The 24,899-nt window shown below is 42.8% G+C and overlaps 1 protein-coding gene across 2 annotated transcripts; it reads left to right on the top strand.

The window, feature by feature from the left end:
• Positions 1–23,823, top strand: scn1ba (sodium channel, voltage-gated, type I, beta a). 2 transcript variants are annotated; one of them, XM_055925662.1, is made up of 6 exons: positions 1–1,872; positions 15,248–15,414; positions 17,641–17,878; positions 22,020–22,096; positions 22,286–22,357; positions 22,618–23,823. In XM_055925662.1, exons 1-5 carry the CDS (start codon positions 1,821–1,823, stop codon positions 22,316–22,318), a joined length of 567 nt encoding a protein of 188 aa, XP_055781637.1. In that variant the 5' UTR covers positions 1–1,820; the 3' UTR covers positions 22,319–22,357; positions 22,618–23,823. The 2 variants fall into 2 exon arrangements, with proteins under 2 accessions (XP_055781637.1, XP_055781636.1); XM_055925661.1 differs by having other exon boundaries at positions 6–1,872; positions 21,955–22,096.
• The last annotated feature ends 1,076 nt before the right edge of the window (positions 23,824–24,899 follow it).

The raw sequence follows: 24,899 nt of genomic DNA on the forward strand, positions 1-24,899 counted from the left end.
GCCATCACAACAACATCCACATACCTCTCCGATCCTCCTTCTCCATCCCACTGCTGCAATACACTACTCCTCCCATTCACTTCACTCCCCAACCTCTCTTAGCGCTCCCGGTCCCAAAGAGTGATATAGCCTAGATAGGCTGCAGCCTTCCGAAGACCATGTAATTTCGCAGTCTCATCCGTTATCTCCTCGGCGCTCTGGTCACCTATTCAATAGCAAATTATGTTGAAAAATTGCCTGTTCGTAGGCCTACTGTGGATACTATTTGAAAGTGCCTAAAATGGGATTTTTCGCTTTTTATTGGTAAAATTCTGTGCCACGTTTTACTCGCCGAAGCAGATCTCTCAAACGCACGGAATTGCCTAGGAGGCAACAGTCGACCGAAAACCTTGGAGTAGACGCAATGGAGAATATAATCTAAAGAGGAACACATGGGGAAAGAAAATAAGGAATAGGAGGGTACCGTACATAACGACAGATATTGCTCATAAACGCAGCATATCTTTTTAAAATGTGAAGTTGCCAGAATCAGAGAAAGTCACGAATTTTATTCTGTTTTTAATTAGGCATTTTGATGAATTAATTTTGTGCTTTGTATAGTCATATCCAATAATATATCGGAATGTAGTTTAGTAGGGTATGTATATGACCACTGCTATAATAACAAATGGTAAAAAGTTAGATAGGTCAATAGGCCTATTGTAAAGTTATTTCTACATGCCTTCTTGGCCACAATCACCCTTAATGGTTGTGTATGGAATGACCTGTTATCCCGACCTGTAGGGGTTAGTGTTACCGTGCACGAGTGTATTGGTATGAACAAGAACAAAAATGTAAGCACTAAGTAGGCCCACTGTAAGTCCTCTGGATAAGCGCATCTGCTAAATGACAAAAATGTAATGTAAAACATAAATTATCATAAGTGTTGTGGAATGATGTTTATTTTTGCAAATATAACACGTTCTTATGGTGAATAGTGCATTGCATCTCTCAAACTCATTGCACAATTATCTGTCTTCCATGAAATGCACAAATTCTATCAGACACACTAATGTTGTCTTCTACTTTCTGAGCCTAAACTCAACATGTCTTCCTGAGAAACCTCATCACGAAGAATCATTGATCGTATCAGCTGCTAGTCTATTTACCACATGTTGCTTTTTTTCTGTGCACACCCAGTCACATTGCCAAACAGCGCGTCCAGATTATAAACAGTTGAACAAAAGCTTTAAACGAGCAGCCAGGGTTACTGAAACCTGAGGCGCAGGGCATTATTTCCTCATCATTGGTAACTGAATCCGGTGGATGTGGATTCTGTAGACTGTCAGCTGGACAGGCACCAGTCTGATTTAAAACGGAGGCCGGTGAGGTAAGGAGGAGGCTGCTTATTCCTGATAAGGACACAGCCTAGAGCTGACATCCACCTCACCTGGCCACTCACCCCACAGAGGGACACCTCCCAGGCCGAGCACCAGCTGAAGAGGAGGACGAAAAATGTACTCTGACTGTGAGCTTCGTCTCACCAGAAGAGGTCCTGGCTCAGATCTCCTCCCCCAGACTGGTTGAGACGCTCCAGTTGTGTTTTGATACTTTTCTCTTGAGTTTTTTTTTTTTACCCATCCTCACTGGAGTGAGAGAGTGAAGACATTTTGAAGACCCAGAGGTTTTTGCTCTGGGAGTACCTTTACTTGGAGTAGCTGCTAATAGACGGAGACCTACAGTCTTTCTTTGTCTTTCCCTGTCTGTGGTGTTTGTGGTGTGTGTGTGACAGTGCTTGTCGGTTGGCACAGGTGAGAGCCGTCTCCCTTCCCTCCGCCAGGATGTCTGCAGTTCAGCTGCTGCTGGTCCCGCTAGCGCTGTGGGCTCTGCAAGGTGAGTGGCCAGTGGGTGGTTGTCACAGCCACAGTCCAGTCTTCACTCTTTGTCTGCTCTTATAGGGGCTAATAAGCATAGGGGCCCAGTACTGTGTGCATGGTCAGCTTTTGAGAGGAGAAGGGTGTGTGAATCTTTTGTTGTTTGAGCCTTAGTTACAGGGACTCTGACTGCTGTTGTTACACTGATTGTTAAATCATAGAGATACAGTATATTGAATGTCCTGTGCGCTGTTTAACCAAGCTTTCCTTCCCATTAACTGCAATGAACAAGACCAGTGTGTACTTCTGTGTGTGCGTGCGTGCATGCGTGCATGCGTGCGTGCGTGGGAGCCTCATTTTGCCGGATTGCTCACTAAAAGCCTAAACCAGCTGCTCTTGTTTTCAGAGCGAATAACGAGATGAGATGAGGCCATGCCTTGGAGTTAAAATTGAGGGCTCAGTAGCATGGAACAGTCTAGAACAGTGTAGATTATTACCTGTACTCATTGTTGCTTAATCGGTCACCCAAGCCCACTGTGTCTACCCACCTAGCATCATGGAAAACAGAATGGACTGTGCTTCTCTACGGTTTGCATACAGCAAATATATTACAGTATGCACAAATGCACATAATGTACTCTGAATCGATATTACATGTACAGTGCTGTGAAAATGATTTGCTCCCTTTCAAAGTATCTCTCCTTTTGCATATTTTTGATACTGACTGCTATCAGATTTTCAACCAAAACCTAATATTAGATAAAGGATAAAGAGAACCTGAGTGAACAAATAACACAACAATGACATACTTATTTCATTTATTTCACAAACAAAGTTATGCAACACCCAACGCCCCTGTTTGAAAAAGTAATTGCCCCCTTACACTCAATAATAACTGGTTGTGCCACCTTTAGATGCAATGACATCAATCCAACGCTTCCTATAGTTGAAGCTGAAGCACAGCTGGGTCATGTACGAGATGGGTCCCATTATGTCTGGCAAAAATCAAACACTGCAGACCAAAGTAAGAACCTCATACCAACGGAAACGCACGGTGGTGGTAGTCTGATGGTTAGCAGATGTTAATGTGAGTGTAGCGAAATGCTTGTGCTTCTAGTTCCAACAGTGCAGTAATATTTAACAAATAATCTAACAATTCCCGACAACTACCTAATACACACAAATCTAACAAGTAATCTAACAATTCCCCAACATCTACCTAATACACACAAATCTAAAGGGGTGAAGGAGAATATGTACATATAAATATATGGATGAGCGATGGCCGAGCGGCATAAGCAAGGTGCAGTAGATGGTATAAATACAGTATATACATGTGATATGAGTAATGTAAGACATGTAAACATTATTAAAGTGGCATTGTTTAAAGTGGAACAAAATTATTAAAGGCATTGTTTTACTAGTGATCCATTTATTAAAGTGTCCAGTGATTGGGTCTCAATACAGTATATACATGTGATAGGAGTAATGTAAGATATGTAGACATTATTAAAGTGGCCTTATTTAGAGTGGCATTGTTTAAAGTGACTAGTGAACCATTTATTAAAGTGTCCAGTGATCGGATCTCAATGTAGGCAGCAGCTTCTCTGAGTTAGTGATTGCTGTTTAGCAGTCTGATGGCCTTGGGATAGAAGCTGTTTCTCAATCTCTTAATAGATGGAACCATGAATTCTGCTCTGTATCAGAGAATTCTACAGGAGACTGTCACGCCATCCACCTGTGAGCTGAAGCTGAAGCGCAGCTGGGTCATGCAACAAGACAATGACCCACAACACACAATCAAGTCTACATGAAAATGGTTAAAAAGCAACACATTTTAAGTTTTGGGATGGCCTGGTCAAAGTCCAGACCTAATCCCAATTGAGATGTTGTGGCAGGACTTGAAACGAGCAGTTCATGCTTGAAAACCCACAAATGTCGCTGAGTTACAGCAGTTCTCCGTGCAAGAGTGTGTCAAAATACCTCCACAGCGATGTGCGAGACTGATCAACAACTACAGGAAGCATTTGGTTGCAGTCATTGCAGCTAAGGGTTGTCACGACCAGTTATCAAGTGTAAGGGGGCAATTACTTGTTCACAAAGGGGAATTGGCTGTTGCATAAGTTTGTTCATTAAATAAATGGAATAATTATATATTTTGTGTTGTTATTTGTGAAGTCAGGTTCCCTTTATCTAATATTAGGTTTTGGTTGAAGATCTGATAACATTCAGAATTAAAAATAGGAAAAAATAGAGAAAATCAGAAAGGGGGCAAATACATTTTCACAGCACTGTAGTAGCCTTTACAACCTCATTAGGCAATGCAGGAGGTAAGGTATAGAAACATGCTCTTGGGGAAAAAGGTCCTGGTTTACAATGCTAATGCCCCAGTTGGTAATTTGAAGAATGTCCCCTATGGTGCTATTCATACACCTGTACCTGTGTGGAACTGTGGAACAGAGTCATCCATCTCTCCCCAATAAAATATGTTAGAAATAGGCCAAACTGGCCAAACTGACCCCCTATATCAGGTTTCCCCAACTGGTTCATTGTTGGACATAAACGACCGTAAAATCGCAGGAAATCAGCTCCAAGTGATGTTCATTTTGGAAATCTGTTCCCAAGTGTTCCCACGCATAATAGAGACACACGTGATTGTATAAAATGTAAGTATGGTTTGAAATGATTATGTTTCAGTCAAATATTATACACTGTAAATACCAAAGTATGTGGACACCCATTCACATTTGTGTATTCTTTGTGTATTCGGCTATTTCAGCTACACCCATTGCTGACAGCTGTATAAAATCGAGTACACAGTCATGCAATCTCCATAGACAACCATTGGCAGTAGAATGGCCTTACTGACGAGCTCTGTGACTTTCAATGTGGCACTTTCAATGGAGAGCATGCATTTAGTTTTACTAGCATTTAAAAGCAGTTGGAGGCCACGGAAGGAGTGTTGTATGTCATTGAAGCTCATTTGGAGGTTTGTTAACACAGTGTCCAAAGGGACAGATGTATATAGAATGGTGTCGTCTGCATAGAGGTGAATCAGAGAATCACCAGCTGCAAGAGCAACATCATTGATATATACAGAGAAAAGAGTCTACCCGAGAATTGAACCCTGTGGCACCCCCATAGAGACTGCCAGAGGTCCGAACAACATGCCCTCCGATTTGACACACTGAACTCTATCTGAGAAGTAGTTGGTGAACCAGGCGAGGCAGTCATTTGAGAAACCAAGGCTATTGAGTCTGCCGATAAGAATGTGGTGATTGAAAGAGTCGAAAGCCTTGGCCAGGTCGATGAAAATGGCTGCACAGTACTGCCTTTTATCGATGGCGGTTATGATATCGTTTAGGACCTTGAGCGTGGCTGAGGTGCACCCATGACCAGCTCGGAAACCAGATTGCGTAATGGAGAAGGTATGGTGGGATTCGAAATGGTCGGTGATCTGTTTGTTAACTTGGCTTTCAAAGATTTTAGAAAGGCAGGGCAGGATGGATATAGGTATATAACAATTTGGGTCTAGACTCTAGAGTGTCTCTCCCTTTGAGGAGGGGGATGACCGCGGTAGCTTTCCAATCTTTGGGGATCTCAGACGATACAAAAGACAGATTAAACAGGCTATTAATAGGGGTTGCAACAATTTCGGGGGGTAATTTTAGAAAGAGAGGGTCCAGATTGTCTAGCCCAGCTGATTTGTAGGGATCCAGATTTTGCAGCTCTCTGGATTTGGGTGAAGGAGAAGCCGGGGGGCTTGTGCAAGTTGCTGCAGGGGGTGCTGAGCTGTTGGCCAGGGTAGGTGTAGCCAGGTGGAAAGCATGGCCAGCCGTAGAAAAATGCTTATTGAAATTATCGATTATCGTAGATTTATTGGTGGTGACAGTGTTTCCTAGCTTCAGTGCAGTGGGCAGCTGGGAGGAGGTGCTCTTATTCTCCATGAACTTTACAGTGTCCCAAAACTTTTTGGAACTACAGGATGCAAATTTCTGTTTGAAAAAGCTAGCCTTAGCTTTCCTAACTGACTGAGTATATTGGTTCATGACTTCCCTGAAAAGTTGCATATCGCGGGGGCTATTCGATGCTATTGCAGAACGCCACAGGATGTTTTTGTCAAGTCTGGGGTGAACCAAGGGCTATATCTGTTCTTAGTTCTAAATGTTTTGAATGGGGCATGCTTATTTAAGATGGTGAGGAAAGCACTTTTAAAGAGCAACCATGCATCCTCTACTGACGGGATGAGGTCAATATCCTTCCAGGATACCCGGGTCAGGTCGATTAGAAAGGCCTGCTCGCTGAAGTGTTTTAGGGAGCATTTGACAGTGATGAGAGGTGGTCGTTTGACCGCGGACCCATCACGCACTCAAGCAATGAGGCAGTCATCGCTGAGATCCTGGTTGAAGACAGCAGAAGTGTATTTAGAGGACAAGTTGGTCAGGATGATATCTAAGAGGGTGCCCATGGTTACGGATTTAGGGGTTGTACCTGGTAGGTTCCTTAATAATTTGTGTGAGATTGAGGGCATCTAGCTTAGATTGTAGGATGGCTGGGGTGTTAAGCATATCCCAGTTTACGTCACCTAACAGTACGAACTCTGTTGATAGATGGGGGGAAATCAATTCACATATAGTGTCCAGGTCACAGCTGGGGGCTGAAGGGGGTGAATAACAAGCGGCAACGGTGAGAGACTTGTTTCTGGAAAGGTGGATTTTTAAAATTAGAAGCTCGAATTGTTTCGGCACAGACCTGGATAGTATGACAGAACTCTGCAGGCTATCTCTGCAGTAGATTGCAACTCCGCCCCCTTTGGCAGTTCTATCTTGTCGGAAGATGTTATAGTTAGGGATGGAAATTTCAGGATTTTTGGTGGCCTTCCTAAGCCATGATTCAGACACGGCTAGGAATTCAGGGTTGGTGGAGTGTGCTAAAAGCAGTGAATAAAACAAATTTAGGGAGGAGGCTTCTAATGTTAACATGCATGAAACCAAGGCTTTTGCGGTTACAGAAGTCAACAAATGAGAGCGCCTGGGGAATGGGAATGGTGCTGGGGGCTGCAGGGCCTGGGTTAACCTCTACATCACCATAAAAATAGAGGAGGAGTAGGTTAAGGGTACGGCTAAAGGCTATACGAACTGGTCGTCTAGTGCATTCGGAACAGAGAGTAAAAGGAGCAGATTTCTGGGCGCGGAAGAATAGATTCAAGGGATAATGTACAGACAAAGTTATGGTTGGATGTGGTATGGTAGGATGTGAGTACAGTGGAGATAAACCTAGGATTTGAGTGACGATGAGAGAGGTTTTGTCTCTAGAGGCACCAGTTAAGCCAGGTGAGGTAACCGCATGTGTGGGGGGTGGAACAAAAGGGCTTTCTAATGACTATTGGGCAGGGCTAGGGGTTCTACAGTGAAATAAGACAATAACCACCAACCGAAACAGCAATAGACAAGGCATATTGACATTAGGGAGAGGCATGTGTAGCGGAGTGATCATAGGGTTCAATGAGTAGTACTAGTCATGAGTAGCACTAGTCAGGGAGCCAATTCCATAGACGCTGCTACGCTAGGCGAGCTGGATGCATGGCGATTCAGACAGCTAGCTGGCCGGGACTAGCAGATGGGCATTCGGCGACGTCGCAACGGAAGAGCCTGTTGAAACCACCTTGGACGGTTACATCAGCAGACCAGTCATAATGGATCGGCGGGGCTCCGTGTCAGCAGTAAAGGGTCCAGGCCAATTAGAAAAAGAGGTATTGTAGCCCAAGAATTGGCTGGTGGACCTCTTTGGCTAGCCGGAAGATGGGCCTAGCTCTAGGCTAGCTCCAGGCTAACTGGTGCTTGCTTCGGGACAAAGACGTTAGCCAGGAGTAGCCACTCAGACAGCAGCTAGCTAGCTGCGATGATCTGGTGTAAAGGTTCAGAGCTTGCAGTAAGAATCCGGAGATGTAGCAGAGAAAAAACAGTTCAATATGCTCTGGGTTGATATCGCACTGTGCAGACTGGCAGGAATTGACCGGGTTGAGGCTGGCTGATGTCCGAGTTAACGGTGAGGACCGCTAGCAGTGGCTAACTGATTACTAGCTAGTAGCTAGTTAGCTGGCTAGTTTCTGAAGGGGGTTCCGGTTCTAAAGTATAAAAATAGCAGATCCGTACCACATTGGGTGAAGCGGGTTGAAGGAGAGTATATTCAGTCCGTAGATGGAAAGTGATATTAAAATATATACGAAGAATATACGAGGAAAACAATATATACACGGGACAAGACAAAAACACACGTCTGACTGCTATGCCATCCTGGAATATATTGTGAAGAGTGTCAAATTAGTCTGTCCTCGGTTGCAACTACAGAGTTCCAAACTGCCTCTGGAAGCAACGTCAGCACAAGAACTGTACGTCAGGAGCTTCATGAAATGGGTTTCCATGGCCGAGCAGCTGCACACAAGCCTAAGATCAATATGCGCAATGCCAAGCGTTGGCTGGAGTGGTGTAAAGTTCGTCGCCATTGGACTCTGGAGCAGTGGAAATGCTTTCTCTGGAGTAATGAATCACGCTTTACCATCTGTCAGTCCGACGGATGAATCTGGGTTTGGCGGATGCCAGGAGAACGCTATCTGCCCCAATGCATAGTGCCAACTGTAAAGTTTGGTGGATGAAGAATAATGGTCTGGGGCTGTTTTTATGGTTCGGGCTAGGCCCCTTAGTTCCAGTGAAGGGAAATCTTAGCGCTACAGCATACAATAACATTACAGATAATTCTGTGCTTCCAACTTTGTGGCAACAGTTTGGGGAATGCCCTTTCATGTTTCAGCATGACAATGCCCCCATGCACAAAGAAAAGTCCATACAGAAATGGTTTGTCAAGATTGGTGTGGAAGAACTTGATCGCCCCTGCACAGAGCCCTGACCTCAACTCCATCGCACACATTTGGGATGAATTGGAATGCTGACTGTGAGCCAGGTCTAATCGCCCAACATCAGTGCCCAATCTCACTAATGCTCTTGTGGCTGAATGGAAACAAGTCCCCGCAGCAATGTTCCATCATCTAGTGGAAAGCCTTCCCAGAAGAGTGGAGTCTGTTATGGCAGCTAAGGGGCGGACAAACTCCATAATAATGGCGATGATTTTGGAATGAGATGTTCGACAAGCAGGTGTCCACATACTTTTGTTCATGTAGTGTATCTGTTTGGGCTTCTTGCAGTCAATTTGCAGTCTACAAATTATTTGTAATAATGTTCCGGCCCCCCGACCATTTCCTGAAGAAAAAAATCGTCACCATGCGGAATCTAGTTCATGATCCCAGCCCTATGTGAAAAACATGCATGTTTCTATTTGAATGGATGTACACACATTGTCTGGCTACCCAAACTCCTTGCTGCGGCCAAACGCTACTCCACGCCCACGGACGTTAGTTTCTTCCCCGCAATTAGTCTGGATCTGAGTACCTCCCAGACGATTTCTAGAACGCTAACAAATTCTTACCATTCTGTTTGGTCCCAGAAACCAATGGGTTGGGCGAGAGCCAGAACACATGTGGGTAAAGCAGCATTTGGAAAATTCGTCATTGGCTTTGTTCCTCTGATTGGTTAGAGATGATCCAATCGCTGATGACTTTGTTTTGTACAACACCCTTCATTTTGACGTCACCACAAACGACTTCAGTTTTTGCAGTCAGACTGAAGTATGATGTGAACATAGACCAGAGGGCAGAATTCAGAGTCGTCAGGCAAGTACGCACACGTGGCCCTTACTATTACAGAGTGGTGGTGAAAGCACAAATCAGAGAGAATGTTTGCTGATGCATGGTCAGATCTATGAGTGTACAGTATATTCTATGTATGTATATAAGTACGTGCTGTGTGGTTTTGCTTATGCTTCCGTGTGGCATGCTTTGATTATGCTGAGGCTCTGAATACAATGAAGGAAGCATTTCCTTAAATGGGAGATTTAGGGAGAGCTTATCTCCCCCAGCCATCCTCTGTCCCCCTCTAACCCTGCCCCAATAAACGAAACAACCGCTACCGCCACTCGTTGTCCCAAATGTAGGACACACAGTATGCCCACCGTGTCCCCATCTAAACCTGCCCCTGTTAGCAGTACCGCGGCCCTCACGCTACCATCTGTAGGACACACAGTTTACCCTCGCTGGCAGCACCACAGCCAAATCTCTTAAAAGTATGTCAGTGCATCAAAAGAATGGAGGGATTTAGAGAATGGAGAGTTTCTGCACAAAGAGAGCTGCAGAGTGATGGAGGACAATGAGACCAGGCTAACAAAAAAATTGTTTTTGAGAAAAAGGGAGAGAGAAGGAGAGCGAGAGAGAGAGAGAGGTTGGGGTGGAGGTATGAGCGTTATGCAACAGCCCTTCTGCAACGGGTAAATAAAGCAGCCTGTCTGTCTGCTGGACCGGCCGGGCCAAGTGAGGGCAGCCCAAAGAGAGACAGGGTCTGGCGTGCTGTGCACATCTGTACCCATTCAGGGAGAGGAAATGAGAGAGGACAGACAATGGGTGATGATAAGGACAGACAGACAGAATCCTCAAAGAAGCCTGGTCTTCAAGTACAGTAGATGAGAGTGAGACAGGTAGATGAGAGTGAGAAAGGTAGATGAGAGTGAGAAAGGTAGATTAGAGTGAGACAGGTAGATGAGAGTGAGACAGGTAGATGAGAGTGAGACAGGTAGATGAGAGTGAGACAGGTAGATGAGAGTGAGACAGGTAGATGAGAGTGAGATAGGTAGATGCGAGTGAGAGAGGTAGATGAGAGTGAGACAGGTAGATGAGAGTGAGGGAGATAGATTTTATTTATTTATTTATTTTACCATTATTTTACCAGGTAAGTTGACTGAGAACACGTTCTCATTTGCAGCAACGACCTGGGGAGTAGTTACAGGGGAGAGGAGGGGGATGAATGAGCCAATTGTAAACTGGAGATGAGAGTGAGACAGGTAGATGAGAGTGAGACAGGTAGATGAGAGTGAGATAGGTAGATGAGAGTGAGACAGGTAGATGAGAGTGAGATAGGTAGATGAGAGTGAGACAGGTAGAGGAGAGTGAGATAGGTAGATGAGAGTGAGACAGATAGATGAGAGTGAGACAGGTAGAGGAGAGTGAGACAGGTAGATGAGAGTGAGACAGGTAGAGGAGAGTGAGACAGGTAGATGAGAGTGAGACAGATAGATGAGAGTGAGACAGGTAGAGGAGAGTGAGACAGGTAGATGAGAGTGAGGCAGATAGATGAGAGTGAGACAGGTAGATGAGCGTGAGACAGGTAGATGAGAGTGAGATAGGTAGATGAGAGTGAGACAGGTAGAGGAGAGTGAGATAGGTAGATGAGAGTGAGACAGATAGATGAGAGTGAGACAGGTAGAGGAGAGTGAGACGGGTAGATGAGAGTGAGACAGGTAGAGGAGAGTGAGACAGGTAGATGAGAGTGAGACAGGTTGAGGAGAGTGAGACAGGTAGATGAGAGTTGGACAAGCAGATGATTGAGACAAGTAGATGGTGAGACAAGAAGACCAAAATGGGCCGATCTCAGTTTTCCCCCGATATGACTAAACTGCATACTACCTGCCTCGCTTGTCCTTGCTGTTGACAAGAGTGTAAAACATAAAGACATATCAAAACTAAAGAATGGGCAGCCTTGAGGAATCCTCGCTGTTAGAGTGACCATCCTCAATGTTAGAGTGACCTGCACAGGCCCATAGACCCATAGCCTGTCAAATGGACGACCAGGAATTGCTAGAGGACGAGGTCAATGTTAATGGCGTACTGGAAGTGGCAAGCCTCTCCAAACTCTCAAGCACTTTGGAGATTAGATCAATTCAATAGTTCATATCTTCAATTAAGATTACCATAATTTCTTCACTTGCCCATTTCAAATAGCCCTCCCAAAGGCTTCCCTGATTGATGGGCTCAAGTTGTGTGTGCTAACATCTTGGGAATGAAGACTGTAAATGGAAATGCAGCAGCCATTGCACTGTTTAGATCATTCAAATCCTTGCAGTTGTGATCTGGTTCAAGCTTCTCCCTATGAGTTCAGAATAGCCTCAAAATGAAATATATTATTCAAATCTGTAAATTTGATGGAAGCTGTAATCTATCCGTTTAATCTAATCCACTAATCTGGACCATGACCATGTTCTAATTGCACGCACACACACACACAGTGAATGGAGTGTTTTTATAAGCTCTTTGCACGTTCTTAAGTATGGTTTTACTTGACTGTAGCTACTATAATGGCAGAAAGTCTGTACCTGTTATGTACTCACTGATAAAACAGTACTCTAAAAAAACATGAAAGAAGTTTTCCATTAAATGTCAGAAAAGTATGCATAGCCTTTATTTTTGGATTGAACTAAAATAGTTGTTTCGATCTAATTACAACAATCGACGAGACAAGAGAAACAACCCAAGACAAACACATGCCCAGGGTCATCTGCAGTGGTAGCCATACATTTGATAGATAAACTGACTGTTGGTCATAGATCCTCTCTCTCTCTCTGGGTCTGCCCATGAGTCAAAGCAGTTCAGCCTCAGGTTGAAGCAGTTCACACACACAAAAACCTCCACACACAATCAGCCATCGTATTGGGCCTGGAGACAGGGAGACCAATGAGGAGGGAGGATAGTGCTCCAAAGTGATTTCCTGATGGGTGTCTCACGACAATGCCTTCTCACTCAGCAGTGACGCACTGATTACATCTGAGACGGTGTGTGTGTGTGTGTGTGCGTGTGCGTGCTCTCTTTCCCTGAACTGATAGAAGTCCCCAGACCACACTTCAATGTACAGTACTATGGAGATTCTAATTCAAAGATAGAAAAATCGTAGGGGAGTGTCAATAGGCCATTTTCAACACAGATCCAAGAATTCTTGCATCCTCAAATGCAACGCTGGTCTAGATGTGTCAAATCCTCTGAGAAAATGAATGTGACAAACAGTACATTACACCTATTTGTTACTATGGAAAGTTTCTTTCTTGGTTAGTGTCCAGGGACATGTATGTCATGGATGTTTGCTATTTCCCCAGGTCGAGGGTGTGTGTGTGCATCTCCACTGTGAATGGGTGGTAACCTTGTCATGGAAACTGACGTGATCTGTTTCCCTTCTGTCTCTCTCTCTCTCTCCCTCTTTCCTTCGCTCTATAGATTCCTCTTTCATTCTCTCTATTTCTCTCTCTCCCTCCTTCACTCTACTGTAGATCACTCTCTTTTATACTTTCTCTGCTTTGTTCCTCTATCTGGCTCAGAGAATGACCATCCATTCTCTTGCAATCCCTTCCGTTCCTAACAGTTGATTTACCAACATCAGTCTGTAGGGACTGACAGCTAGACAGCCGTTTCAGGGACTGAACTATAACTCACCATTTTGTATTGTTGCTTTCAGACTGAGGGCATTCAGTAAATTGATATCAACGGCTAATCCCCCACACTGCCCCCTCTCCTAATCTAATCTGCAGTTTCTGGAATATTAGTTGCATAAGGCGAATCTCTGCCCAACCGTCAACAGATTACGCAATGGATTTTGGATATTGTGTGCTGTGTCTGTCACATTACCGGAAATGAGTTTGCAGAAGGTTGAAGATAGGTCGCTGAGTCTGCACTTTGTTTGGATGAGTCTACACACTCTGCATGTTCTGTTCCTCTCCTCTCGCTGTCTCTGCTATGAACAGCCGGCAGCAGCATCCGCTCCTCCCCACTGTGCCTCTCTCCTCTCCACTCTTCACTCCTCTTCAAACAACGGCCTGCTACTGTTTGTGTACTCTATAATTACACTGCACTGTGTCAGTTTTCACCACTCTCCCTCTCCCTCTCCTTCCTCTGCTGTCTTGCAGCAATGGTGCATCAGCATTATCTCCTGTCTTGTGACCTCCCCCAACCCCCTTCCAACTCTCTCATTTGGTGGATGATATGGTGGTGTGTGAAATGTGACAGTGTTGTGTCCTCATGTCTGCGTTCCTTCCGGGTCTTTTCCTTTCTGAGCAGTCAAAACCAGCCATCTCTGTCCCCTTTCTACACGTCTGTCTGCATGGGCTGTATCCCGATTCCCCCCCCCCCCATGTGGAAGTAGCTGATGTGATGAAACTGTTGTGATGTTAACTTTCTCCCCCCCCCCCTCTCTCTGCAGTGAATCAGCAAGCATTACGCCTGTCCTCTCCTCTGCCTCTCCTGGAAATGACTGTTAACTCTCTCTCTCTCTTTCCTCCCTCCCTCCCTCTGTTTCTTCCCTCCCTCCCTCTGTTTCTTCCTCTTTCTCTGCAGTATTCTCTCTCTGTCTTCATCTGTATCAGTATTCAGTGTTGCAATATTTCCATCAGAGAGTTCTCACATTGGTGCATATCAGGTAGTATAATATGAATGGTGACTATGAAATTCTACCAAACTATGTATTGGTTTATTTTCAAGTCACTTTCCATCTGACCACCTGTGCATCCTGTCCCCTTCATCTCATTGCGGTTGAACAAAAAAGCATCGCCAGAGGTCAAAGCGGAAAATAGCACGAGAGCATTGGTTGAGAGCGATGCAGGTGCAGATGCCTTTGTGGAAACTGCAGGGTGCAGTGTGAGAAAGAAACACTTGCAGTTCCAGGTGTGTTGCTCTCGGCCGATGTACAGTATGTGACATGATGGCATATATAGACTTATGCGTCTATATATGCAAATAGCTTACTTATATATAACTCGCAGACAGGCTGCAAGAAGACTAGCATCGCTCACTGCAATCTGTTTATTTCCCCTCAATTTCTACATCCAGGTCACCCTTAGCAATTGTAGCTTTTTTAGCTAATTCGTCAATAGACTATATGAATCTGAAAGAAAAAAAAACACAATTGACCAAAAACGACAACAAAACGTATATGGAAATTATGAGTGGAAATAAATAAATAAATAAAATTTGCTCTGATATTGAAAAAAAGACAAGCATGCTATGAGCGATAGGAGCAAGCACGCAAAACAAAAACTCTGAATGATATAATTGTCATATTATCTGCCAATTCAATTGACAAGCATTAGGAGACAGTTTGTCTGCAATATCACTAGAGCATTGGCCTTGTGTCAGCCTGTTCTCAAGCCATGGATCAATGCACAAGGGTCAACACCCATTATGGCTCTCAGGCCTACTTCAGATTTACTCGTACACTGCACTCCATTTTTAGTGAACGTGGTTATATTGACCAACCGTTTATAGTGATCAAATTATCGTGCTGCACGGATGTGACCACTGTAAAAGAGGTGTGCACTCCCACAGGGCACAGACGTCAATTCAACGTCTATTCCACGTTGGGTCAACATCATTTCATTGAAATGACGTGGAAACAACGTTGATTCACCCAGTGGGCTGTAAAGACAAATATCCATGGCTAACTGTATGTTTGTTGTACTTTATCTCTCCTTAGCGTCTCTATGCCATGGAGCGTGTGTGGAGGTGGACTCTGACACTGACGCAGTGGTCAATGAAGGCTTTAAGCTGGGCTGCATCTCCTGTAAGATGAGGGGCGAGGTGCCCGCCGAGGCCACTGTTGAATGGTCCTTCATGCCCAAAGGGGAGAGCGAGTTCACAAAAGTGAGTAGACACGGATCTAAGGGCCTATAGGGATAGTAGCGGGATATGTCCCAATTATCTCTCCTCCTCGCAAAATGTGCACCTGTTCACTTTCCTTCACTGATTTGAAAGGAAATGACTGGTAGAAGAAATATGGTACTCCCACTAGCCCATGACTGCACCAATCCAGTGATTTTAGATCTGTGGGAAGTAGTGAATGAGTACACACTTCAGGAGAAAATAAATATTGTTGAGACACACCTTAGATTCTCCACACTTTGCCTCTATTGGTTGACCTAACTAACTATAGCGAGGCTACTCATGATGTATTGGTTGACCTAACTAACTATAGCTAGGCTACTCATGATGTATTGCTTGTTTGTTTTTTGCTGTTGAAGCGCTTAGATTTTTATGAACACCGCTATAGAAATGTGATCAATTATTTTTATTATTCCACTTTGCACTTGCACACTCACCGACATGGATTTTAAAGGATTGGATTGGTGTTAACATTGGCTAGAGGGAGTTTCCACCGCTGTTAAATCCATGACAGGGAGTGTGCAAGTGCACAATAAGTGATCCCTCCCAGCAGAGTTTAAAAAGTGTTCCCATTCATTCTGTGGGGATCGACCCCATAAGGGGTCATTGGGGTAGCCAAGCAGGTTGACTTGTCTGTTGTGTCAGCAACAAAGGCAGGTCTTTTAGTTTCATTTGGATGCAATTCATGAATGGGAGAGCCCCACTGATCACAATGACTACCAAGACATCACACCAATGGGTGCTGTACAATGGAGACACATCAAGATAGATCATTTTAACTCATTCAGTAAAAAGACACACCACATCAACCAAAACAAGCATGTTTACATTTCGTAGGCAATTTCTATGTCAGCAGAACAAGCAGTCTCTTCTCCAGTGAAATGGGCACTATCATTCATCATGAAAGAGCATCACAGCCATGTAAATCATGCAATGCTGTCAATAAGAGATGGTTTTAGTTATGCACACTGGTCTAAAACGGATTCACCCCTTAACATCCAAACTTTTGTTTCACAGTTTCCAAATATTGTAGTGTCAAACCAGGCAACTGGCTGCGGCCACTCCTAGCAGGAGCCCTTGTTGAGGCTGTATTACTGAGGGCCTGCCTGCACCACTTCCTGATTGGATCTCTCTCCTCATGTATGCGTTTATGTGCTGGAGCGATTTAATGGCTAATGGCCGCCCTGTATTGATGTTGGAACACACTCTTACCTTGTAGGGAAACGTGTGTATGTTTACATCTGACACTGAGAAAACTAAAACCATCTCTTATTGAGAGCAATAATTGTTATAGACATGCATGCTGTATCAGGAAAAACACTGCAAATTATTCTTAAATTGGTGTAAAAATACTTGTTTTTTTACACCAAGTTCTCTCCTCCTGTACATTTTAGTAAAACAAGAAAATGGTAGAGTATGAATTGCTTAATATAAGGAATTACAAATTATTTATACTTAAGTATATTTGAGCAATTACATTGACTTTTGATACTTAAGTATATTTAAAAACAAATACTTAGACTTTTACTCAATTAGGATTTTACTGGGTGACTTTCACTTGAGTTATTTTCTCTTAATGTATCTTTACTTTTACTCAAGTATGACAATCGGGTACTTTTTCCACCACTGCTTATTCTGTACCAACCAAACTGCTTTAGAAATCACTTCATCTTGTTTTGAAATCACTCCATAATCAAATCATAACAGAACCAAAGTGCCTGATTGAGCACTTAGTCCAGAGAGATGAGCCCTTGTTGATGCAGAACATTGGTGCTTTGACAAAAGTGCTGCACAGATTTCATCCAGTAATGTACAAATTCTAATATCCTAATAGGATCTGCCCAGGATGAGTGTGTTGGCTCACCAAACCCTGTCTCATATAGCCTAGAATAAAAACGAAGTAATCTTGTCCAAGCCAGACTAGCAGGATCCTATCTCCTGTTTCTGTAGCGTGAGGCAGCTCGATGTACAAGTACACCCCTGGACAGGATGCTAGTCTATCGCAAGGCCTTTCCCCCAATACATCTCCTTAATGCTTTAACAGTCTTTGGTATGACATCATCAAGGTTCAAACGGCCTACCTTCCAATCTCAGGGCATATGCTCTAACCACAAGGCCAATCCTAACTGATATGCTCCATTTAACAGCATATTAGTTTGTTTGCAAGCTCGTATGTCTCACTTCCCCCCCCATTGTGTTTCTCAATAGATCTACAGCTACGAGGATCTAATGAGTGACATTCCAGACGAGCGCTTCTACGAGCGTCTGGACTGGAACGGCAGCAAGAAGACCAAGGACCTGCAGGACGGCTCCATCTACATCCTGAACGTGACGTGGAACGACACGGGCACCTACCGCTGCATCTTCAACCGCACCCTCACCTTCACCTCCTACGAGTTCCACACCAACGCCACCAAGATCGTCCACCTCAACGTGGTGCCAAGACGTAAGGCTTTGGCTTAGGGTTCACAGGGTTAGGCTTAGGTCTAGACACAAATGAACACATGCAAACGAACACACACACACAAACAGTATAGTAGACACACACCCTCATCTTGGGATAGGGGAGAGGGAGAGAGGAGGGGAGGAGAGAGGGGAGGGTGGAAGAGAGGGAAATAGTACACTAAGATCACCCTCGTGAAAGTAGTGACATGACATGGGCTTACTTACACCCTGCATGGGGAGGGGGAAGAGATGGAGGGGAGAGAGGGTGCTGGGGAAGGGGGTTGGGTGGGGTAGAGGGAGGGAAGGAAGGAAGGTTAGAAGAGAGGACGAGAGTGGACCGACACTCGATGTCCATGCCTGAATTGACAAAAATTGCAATATTGTCAGAGCGAATGATGGGTTATGCAGGGGTTATGATTTTGATGTAGGGTCAGGGTTAGATAGTCCATGGTAGATTGGACCATGTTTCAAAATAGAAGCATTGACATCAAAATCACGGAAATATGACAGAGGGACGAACAGGAAACAGTCATACATCTCATTATCTATACAGCTGTTGATGGATGGTTAGTAGTAGTAGCCCTGTCACAGAAGCGGTCACAGCTGTCATTAACGCTCATATCTCCCAATCCAAAGGCTCAGCCACAGCCACGCCATTGATTGTCCAACACATCATTGTCAATGACAGCTGGCCATTAAGTAGATACTGTATCAAGAAAGACATACAGTAGACATGTACATGCAGAGACAGATATAGTGCCTTCAGAATGTCTTCACACCCTTTGAATTAAAAAATAAATAATTGTCACTGGCCTACACACAATACCCCATCATGTAAAAATGGAATCATGTTTTAAAAAATGTCTACAAATTAATTAAAAATAAAGCTGAAATGTATTGAGTCAATAAGTATTCAACCCCTTTTTTTATGGCGAGCCTAACTAAGTTCAGTAAACATTTGCTTAGCAAGTCACATAATACGTTTCAAGTCACTCGCTCTGTGTGCAAAAATAGTGTTTAGCATGATTTTTGAATAACTACCATATCTCTGTACGCCACACACACAGATAATTGTAAGGTCCCTCAGTCAAGCAGTGAATTTCCCACACAGATTCAACCACAAAGACCAGGGTGGTTTTCCAATGCCTCGCAAAGAAGGGCACCTATTAAAGAAAAAAAGCAGACATTGAATATCCCTTTGAACATGGTGAAGTTATTAATTACACATTGGATGGTGTATCAATACACCCAGTCACTACAAAGATACAGGTGTCCTTAATAACACAGTTTCTAGAGAGGAAGGAAACCGCTCAGGGATTTCACCATGAGGCCAATGGTGACTTTAAAACAGTTAGTTGAAGGCTGTGATAGGAGAAATCTGAGAATGAATCAACAACATTGTAGTTACTCCTAAATGTCAGAGTGAAAAGAAGGAAGCCTGTGCAGAATAAAAAATATTCCAATACATGCATACTAGTTGCAACAAGGCACTAAAGTAAAACTGCAAAAAAAATGTGGCAAAGGAATGAACTCTATGTCCTGAATACAAAGTGTTATATTTGGGGCAAATCCAACAACACTGAGTACCACTCTTCCTATTTTCAAGCATGGTGGTGGCTGCATCATGTTATGGGTATGATTATTCTCGGTAAGAACTAGGAAGTTTTTTTTAGGATAAACAGAAACGTAGTTGAGCTAAGCACAGGCAAAATCCTGGAGGAAACCCTGGTTCAATCTGCTTTCCAACAGAATTCCCTTTTCAGCAATAACCTAAAACACAAGGCCAAATATAGTTGCTTACCAAGACGTCATTGAATATTCCTGTGTGGCTTAGTTTTATTTTTGACTTAAATCGGCTTTAAAATCTGAGGCAAGATTTGAAAATGGCTGTCTAGCAATGATCAACAACCAACTTGACAGAGCTTGAAGAATGTGAAAAATAATGGGAAATTGTACAATCCAGGTGTGCAAAGCTTTTAGAGACTTACCCAGAAAGACTTATAGCTGTAATTGCTGCCAAAGGTGATTCTAACACTCAGGGGTGTGAATACTTCTGTAAATGAGATATTTCTGTATTTCATTTTCAATAAATTTACTAACATTTCTAAAAACAAGATTTCACTTTGTCATTATGGTGTATTGTGTCGACGGGCAAGATTTTTTTTTAATCCCATTTTGAATTCAGGCTGTAACAAAACAAAATGTGGAATAAGTCAAGGGGTATGAAAACTTTCTGAAGCACTGTACATACATACATATGCTACCGTTCAAAAGTTTGGGGTCACAGAAATTCTTGTTTCCATGAAAACAGATGTGAAATGATTTGCAAAATTAATAGGAAATATAGTCAAGACGTTGATAAGGTTATAAATAATGTTTTTTAAATTAAATAATAATTGTGTCCTTCAAACTTTTCTTTCGTCAAAGAATCCTCCATTTGCAGCAATTACAGCCTTGCAGACCTTTGGCATTCTAGTTGTCAATTTGTTGAGGTAATCTGAAGAGATTTCACCCCATGCTTCCTGAAGCACCTCACACAAGTTGGATTGGCTTGATGGGCACTTCTTACGTACCATACGGTCATGCTGCTCCCACAACAGCTCAATAGGGTTGAGATCCGATGACTCCTCTTTCTTTTCTGGTTAGAGCCAGTTTGCGCTGTTCTGTGAAGGGAGTAGTACACGAGATCTTCAGTTTCTTGTCAATTTCTCGCATGGAATAGCCTTCATTTCTCAGAACAAGAATAGACTGACGAGTTTCAGAAGAAAGGTCTTTGTTTCTGGCCATTTTGAGCCTGTAATCAAACCCACAAATGCTCCAGATACTCAACTAGTCTAAAGAAGGCCAGTTGTATTGCTTCTTTAAATCAGCACAACAGTTTTCAGCTGTGCTAACATAATTGCAAAAGGTTTTTCTAATCATCAATTAGCCCTTTAAAATGATAAACTTGGATTAGCTAACACAACGTGCCATTGGAACACAGGAGTGATGGTTGCTGATAATGGGCCTCTGTATGCCTATGTAGATATTCCATTAAAAATCAGCCGTTTCCAGCTACAAAAATCGCTGAAGCTGAAGACTTATATTTCCCTCACTAACTTCAAACATCAGCTATCTGAGCAGCTAACCGATCGCTGCAGCTGTACATAGCCCATCTGTAAATAGCCCATCCAATCTACCTACCTCATCACTATATTGTTTTTATTTACTTTTCTGCTATTTTGCAGACCAGTATTTCTACTTGCACATCACCATCTGCTCATCTATCACTCCAGTGTTAATTTGCTAAATTGTAATTACTTCGCTACTATGGCCTATTTATTGCCTTACCTCCTCACGCCATTTGCACACACTGTATATAGACTTTATTTTGTTCTGTGTTATTGACTGTACACTTGTTTATTCCATGTGTAACTCTATGTTGTTGTTTGTGTCGAACTGCTTTGCTTTATCTTGGCCAGGTCGCAGTTGTTCTCAACTAGCTTACCTGGTTAAATAAAATGTAATTTTTTTTTTTACAACATTAGCAATGTCTACACTGCATTTCTGATAAATGTTATGTTATTTTAATGGATTTTTTTGTAGCTTTTCTTTAAAAAACAAGGACATTTCTAAGTGACCCCAAACTTTTGAACGGTAGAGTACATACATACATAGAGACCTACTGTACTGCTTTAATGGACCTGCATTTTGATGAATGATTTTTCTCCTCAAGAGTGGAGAGGTCAAAACTTCCAAGCGCTAAATAGCTTTCATAATCCTAAGTAATATTTTAAAGGCTTCCACAAAGGTTGATACAGTGTCTCTAGAATGTTGGGTTTAGCAGCAAGCTTAGTCAACTCACCCACTACTTGAGGTCATTCCACCAGTCTTAGTTGAGATTAATGTTGACCTTGAAAAACTGGGCCATTTCCAGTGAAACACTGAACCCTTGTGGATGTCTGGGGATAATTGTACCATCATGTTTTCTAGGAGGCATCAGACATTCAGAAACCTGTATATTTTCATTGAAATAGGTTCTAATTAATAATTAATTAAGCCCAAGGCGTTCTCTTAACCCCTCCTCTCATTCTCTAGTGACCAGGGGGATAGCGTCCATCTTGTCTGAGGTGATGATGTATGTCACCATCATTGGGCTGCAGGTATGGCTGGTGGTAGAGATGGTTTACTGCTACAGGAAGATATCAGCACAAGGCGAGGAAGCATTGAGAGAGAGCGCGTGAGTAGACACAAACACACAGGTCCAATTCAATCACAGACACCTTCGCACAAGAGCACACACTTTTTCCTCAATCTTCCTCTGAAAATATTATTTTCTTGCTATGTAATTTCCTAGCGAAAACTGCTCCTTTCTAACTGCCCCTCTCTCTTATACCTCACCTTCTCTCTCAATCTTTCTCTCTCTCAGGGCGGAGTACTTAGCTATAGCTTCGGAGAGTAAAGAGAACTGTGCAATGGTGGCAGTGACAGAATAGCACTGGTAGGTTTCCCCTACTACTAATCCATCACTGGACTCTTGGCCGTTTGTTCTTTCCTTTACTCTTGTTCTGTCACTGATGCGAACTCATATCAGCACCCAGAACCAAATCACCTACATTTTAAAGGGGAAGTTCAGGATTTTATAACTTGATATTAGATGGTTTCTTCCCCAAAAATAAATCCAGGAGAAACTTCACCTTTATGGCAGTCACAAGTGGACTCATGGCATCTCCATGTTCTTACAAGTTGTTTTCATTTCAGGTTAAAGAATGGCTCCAAACGACGAATAGCTCTCGATAGCCCTTCAACACTTCACCCTTTCTTCCAGACTTCCATTATGACACCATCTCATTACCCCATCCAGGAGGACAAGCAGCCAAGAGGCTTTTCCAGAGAACAGATGGATGAGAAGTGAAACAGCCAATGAAAAAGGACTTCACTGTATTTAAAAGCAACTATACAGCACGAGTGTACTATCTAGCAGTACTATAATATCAAAGAGAGTTGTAACTACAGTACGTATGCTTAATTATGCAATCCAAATCTTCATTGTAATACTGATACATTATAATAAGTTAGTTCATACATAGCATTGTACATTAGAATTGCATGTTTTAGTTTAAACATTTGAAAATGTTTAAGCTATCGTTCTACCGTTGTGACTGGAAACCTTAATATGCAACATCCATAAATATATTTATTGCAGTATAATTGCATTCTCTGCATATTTCATTAATGCTTTATTTGCTAGATTTTCCTTACCATATTTACAACAACAACAAGGGCTTGTGATATTAGCTACCATTTTACTGCCATGGGAAACTACCATAATTTGTTCAGTGTGCCTAGAGCAGTAATGTCTGACTGGTCAAAGACCAAAATCTCTACGGAGCAGAATACATTGAGCTGCTATTGAAGAAAAAAATGGACATCCCTGTCATTCCTATTTGGCAGTCAATTCTGTATTATACCTCCAGGGGCAGCATAACACTGCCTAATGTGGACTGCAATCTTGCACACATACTTTCTTGTATAATTTCATTGGGATCTGGGTTTAACTACCAAGGGTTTGCAACATTTGAAGTACGGAAAAGTGAAAGAATAATAGGATTGTTATTGCATGATAACTGTCACACATGAACAAATTATAATTCATGTTCAAGATTCTGAATTATTCAAAATTCCCTTTAAAAACCTTGAAGCTGATTTGGTCAGATTAGAGATTCTAGTCACCTTTCACAGAACTTCTACATTCAATAGTGGAATATGTTGGAAAAAAACAACAGGCTTATAATAGGGAATAGTCGACTTCTGCCGTCATTTAAAATGTTCACTGAAGAGAGCTGATCCAGTACACACTACTGTGGAAATGTTGCTTGCCAAAACGGTCAGCTTTATACCATAATACAATTGTCATGTGAGAATGGAGTAGGCTTTATATCTGGTTTATTAAATCAAAACAATTTCTACCGTGTCAGATTTTTATATTTGTGGTAACTTTTCAGGTCTCTGACAAGAAAGACTCTCTTTCACACGCACACAGAGACAAAAGACAGAGACAGACAGAGTGTAATAATATAATCTGAAGAGCATAGCGGCAACTGAAGTGTGGGACAGAAATGGCCTGTTGTTCTGGCATGCAGTCACATGTTGTATGGCTGTCAATGCGCTGTGGCTAACCTCATGATAGAGTACCTGACTGGAAACTGGTGATGTCACATTTCCAGGGAACTGACGGGCTGCTCACTGGGAGTCAGGAGGATCAGATAGCAGATAAAGTAGTCTGTTGACCGTGGCGTTGACCATGACCGACTTCGGCAGTGGTCAAACACAAACTTTCCCTTATAACCTTGGAAAACCACTCGTATTAAATATTTCATTGACAATTTCCAAAATGTACTTTAACATAATGTACAAGGTGCCTGAGGGTGGCCTTACAGTTAAGGGCCCTATACTCTGCACATATACCTTCTCCCCCTATTCTAGCTTTGACTCGACTGATAGCTACGTTGACGAAAAATGTACTTTCTATACCTGTAAAATGTGGTTGTCCCACCTAGCTATCTGAAGACGAATGCACTAAGTGGCTGTGGATAAGAGCGTCTGCTAAATGACTAAAACGTAAAAATTGTACGTATCCTAGCGACTACCAGCCCTACATTGCATCTTCCTTCTCTCCGTCTCCTCTTAATTTCATACCGTCTCTGTTAATAAACAAGAGTTCAAGTTGTCTCCCTTTAAAAAAAAAAAACGACAAGGTTTGAAATTCTCCATGAACTAACGTGTCCTCTGACGCTCAGTGGGTACAGCATGGCGCTTGCAACGCCGGAACAGTGGGTTGGATTCCCGGGACCACTCGTAGGTATAACGAATGCACGCATGAGTACGTTGCTTTGGGTAAAATCATCTGCTAAACGCCAGATATTGTACTGATATACACTGCTCAAAAAATAAAGGGAACACTTAAACAACACAATGTAACTCCAAGTCAATCACACTTCTGTGAAATCAAACTGTCCACTTAGGAAGCAACACTGATTGAC

Source organism: Salvelinus fontinalis, chromosome 6, assembly GCF_029448725.1.
Source record: "Salvelinus fontinalis isolate EN_2023a chromosome 6, ASM2944872v1, whole genome shotgun sequence".
Taxonomy (NCBI): Eukaryota; Metazoa; Chordata; class Actinopteri; order Salmoniformes; family Salmonidae; genus Salvelinus; species Salvelinus fontinalis.

Bases quoted from the DNA above. Each gene is read 5' to 3' on its own strand.
- scn1ba (XM_055925661.1), top strand. From the start codon at position 1,821: ATGTCTGCAGTTCAGCTGCTGCTGGTCCCGCTAGCGCTGTGGGCTCTG. The intron at 1,873-15,247 runs GTGAGTGGCCAG...ATCTCTCCTTAG, and splicing joins AGCGCTGTGGGCTCTGCAAG to CGTCTCTATGCCATGGAGCG. The intron at 15,415-17,640 runs GTGAGTAGACAC...GTTTCTCAATAG, and splicing joins GGGAGAGCGAGTTCACAAAA to ATCTACAGCTACGAGGATCT.